The sequence below is a fragment of the Meles meles genome, chromosome 18 (genome assembly GCF_922984935.1).
Source record: "Meles meles chromosome 18, mMelMel3.1 paternal haplotype, whole genome shotgun sequence".
NCBI lineage: Eukaryota > Metazoa > Chordata > Mammalia > Carnivora > Mustelidae > Meles > Meles meles.
The window spans coordinates 33344532-33347781 of record NC_060083.1 but is presented as its reverse complement, the minus strand read 5'-3'; the positions used below and the strand labels follow the sequence as shown (position 1 = coordinate 33347781).

Sequence of the window (3250 nt, the reverse complement as noted above, 5' to 3'; positions counted from 1 at the left end):
CGAGCACCCCCCAAATCCGGCCCTGCACCCTCCAGCCCGGCTCCAGCGCCGCCGAGAGCTTTCCCCAGGACTGGCCCTGGCGGGGCGCCTAGAGCCCCAGTTGCATTGCTCCAGGAGAAAGGAGGGGGGCGGTGCATTTTGCAGGAGGAGGAGAAGGGGGGGTGGGTGGTGGGGGAGAGAGAAAATTGCGCGGAGACCTGCCAAGCGCCACCGCCGCCGCCACCGCCGCTGCCGCCGCCGCCGCCGCCGCCGCCTGTGAGCTCCGGCGGGCAGCCGGACTGTCGGCTTCCCGGGGCATCTGGGTCCGGCGGGGCACAGCCCTGGGCGCTGCCGAAGCCGCCGCCGCGGCGAGTGCAGGCGGCTTCCCCCAGAGCCTGTGCCGCTCCAGCTCCTCGGGGGTGGAGAAGTGGGGGGTGGGGTTGTTGTTTGGGGGGAAGAAGGGGGAGGGGGCAACGCCGAGAGAGTCAGTGGTTTCCATGGTGATGGAGCTGAAAGTGCAGGAAATTTAAAGGCTTGGACCCTGCGAGACAGACAAACCGGTGCCAACGTGCGCGGACGCCGCCGCCGCCGCCGCCGCTGGAGTCCGCCGGGCAGAGCCGGCCGCGGAGCCCCGAGCAGGCGGAGGGAAGTGCCCCTAGGACCCGCTGGGCCAGCGGCGCTGCACAGAGCGGCAGGACGACGAGCAGCAAGAGGAGGAGGAGGGGAGAGCGGTTCGTCCACGCGCCCTGCACCGCCGCCGGCCCGGGAAGGCAGCGAGGAGCCGGCGCCCCCCGCGCCCGCCGTCGCCCTGGAGTAATTTCGGATGCCCCGCCGCGGCCGCCTGCCCGAATAGACCCGGGAGAGGAGTTGCGGCCAACTTGTGTGCCTTCTTTCCGCCCCGGTGGGAGCCGGCGCTGCGCGAAGGGCTCTCCGGGCGACTCATGCTGCCGGCCCTGCGCCTGCCCAGCCTCGGGTGAGCCGCCTCCGGAGAGACGGGGGAGCGCGGCGGCGCCGCGGGCTCGGCGTGCTCTCCTCCGGGGACGCGGGACGAAGCAGCAGCCCCGGGCGCGCGCCGGAGGCATGGAGCGCTGCCCCAGCCTGGGGGTCACCCTCTACGCCCTGGTGGTGGTCCTGGGGCTGCGGGCGGCACCGGCCGGCGGCCAGCACTATCTCCACATCCGCCCGGCTCCCAGCGACAACCTGCCCCTGGTGGACCTCATCGAACACCCGGACCCTATCTTTGACCCCAAAGAGAAGGATCTGAACGAGACGCTGTTGCGCTCGCTGCTCGGGGGCCACTACGATCCGGGCTTCATGGCCACCTCGCCCCCCGAGGACCGGCCCGGCGGGGGCGGGGGGGCGGCAGCGGGCGCCGAGGACCTGGCCGAGCTGGACCAGCTGCTGCGGCAGCGGCCGTCGGGGGCCATGCCGAGCGAGATCAAAGGGCTGGAGTTCTCCGAGGGCTTGGCCCCGGGCAAGAAGCAGCGCCTGAGCAAGAAGCTGCGGAGGAAGTTACAGATGTGGCTGTGGTCGCAGACCTTCTGCCCGGTGTTGTACGCGTGGAACGACCTGGGCAGCCGCTTTTGGCCGCGCTATGTGAAGGTGGGCAGCTGCTTCAGTAAGCGCTCGTGCTCCGTGCCCGAGGGCATGGTGTGCAAGCCGTCCAAATCCGTGCACCTCACGGTGCTGCGGTGGCGCTGTCAGAGGCGCGGGGGCCAGCGCTGCGGCTGGATTCCCATCCAGTACCCCATCATTTCCGAGTGCAAGTGCTCATGCTAGAACTCGGGGTTCCCTTCCAGCACCCGGACAATTGATGGAACCCCACTGACGCCCTCCCCCCGCCCCCCGCACCGTCTCCAACCAGTTCCACCACCCTCTCGAGAGGGGATTCAATGAACTTTTTTTTTCTTTCTGGCTACAGAGACCTAGCTTTCTGGTTCATGTAATGCACTGTTTAACTGTGTAGGAATGTATATGTGTGTGTATATACGGTCCCAGTTTTAATTTACTTATTAAAAGGTCAGTATTATACGTTAAAAGTTACCGGCTTCTACTGTATTTTTAAAAAAAAATAAGCAAAAGGAAAAAAAAAAGAACAGAGCAAGAGAGACTTATTCTGGTTGTCGCTAATAATGTTAACCTGCTATTTATATTCCAGTGCCCTTCGCATGGCGAAGCAGGGGGGAAAAGTTATTTTTTCTTAAAGTACAAAGAGAGGGGAGAACTTTTGTAGAAGGACTTTTAAAAAGCTATTTTCCATTCTTCGGAAAGTGTTTTGGTTTTCCTTGGACCTCGAAGAAGCTATAGAGTTCAATGTTATTTTACAGTTATTGTAAATATAGAGAACAAATGGAATGACTAATCATTGTAAATTAAGAGTATCTGCTATTTATTCTTTATAATATCCCGTGTAGTAAATGAGAAAGAAGTGCAGAGCAGGATTAAAGAAAACCACTAAAATCGACTGCGCTCGACACTGCGATTCTCTGTGTTGGTGATTGATGGGGGGTGTGGGGGCTGGAGGGGGCGGGTAGGGGTGCCGCTGTGCTTACGATGCCTGTTGGGAGAAGGGGCTCATCTCTTCTTCTGGTGTGATGGAGATGACCGCTCAGTTTTTCATGGTGGGGGGGCGGTTATTCTCAAACCCCTCACTCGAACATCACGTGGCCTTCGCCCAGTCTCCCGGCTCTTTCTCCCTATGTCACCAAAGCTCCGGCCCGTCCTGACCTCGACACCCAGCCGGCCCCCTGGAGCTGACCCCAGGCTGGGCCAAGGGGCGGTTGGGGGGGGGGGGGGGTAGAGGGAGGGTGGGCGGCCGCTTTGTCCTGCCTGACAGGCCCTTCACAATGGGGACACGTGTCTTTCACACCTACCCTGGGGGCGGAGTGCCGCTGAAACTTGACCCCCGAGGAATGGGGGGGGGGGGGTGGGAGAGATCAGAGCGCGCCCACCCAGATCCCGCCACCCCTCCCGCCTCGCACTGCCCCCCCCCCCCCAATCAATAACCAGCCTATGTTAACCCTTTGCACGCCCGGAAGCTGCAGTGATGCAAGCTGAGGCGATCCGGTCCTTTGGAATCAACACTCAGGCTCCGGGATCCTGCAGGTCTGAGACCCCCAAACCCTAGGCCCTCAGCTGGAATTACTGGGAGCAGCCGGGTGACTTGACACTCGCCTCCCCCAGCACCGCCCGCGTGCCCCAGGACCTAAGGAGGGCTCTGAGGGTCAGGATTTCGGAGGGGTCTGAATTTGGGTGAAAAACGCCGCCACTG

General features: G+C 62.4%; 1 protein-coding gene across 1 annotated transcript; it reads left to right on the top strand.

The window, feature by feature from the left end:
* Positions 1-463: 463 nt before the first annotated feature.
* On the top strand, positions 464-2397 carry NOG (noggin). Its single transcript, XM_045985580.1, has one exon. The coding sequence runs from the start codon at positions 1060-1062 to the stop codon at positions 1756-1758; it is 699 nt and encodes a 232-aa protein (XP_045841536.1). The 5' UTR covers positions 464-1059; the 3' UTR covers positions 1759-2397.
* Positions 2398-3250: the final 853 nt, after the last annotated feature.

Bases quoted from the DNA above. Each gene is read 5' to 3' on its own strand.
- NOG (XM_045985580.1), top strand. From the start codon at position 1,060: ATGGAGCGCTGCCCCAGCCTGGGGGTCACCCTCTACGCCCTGGTGGTG.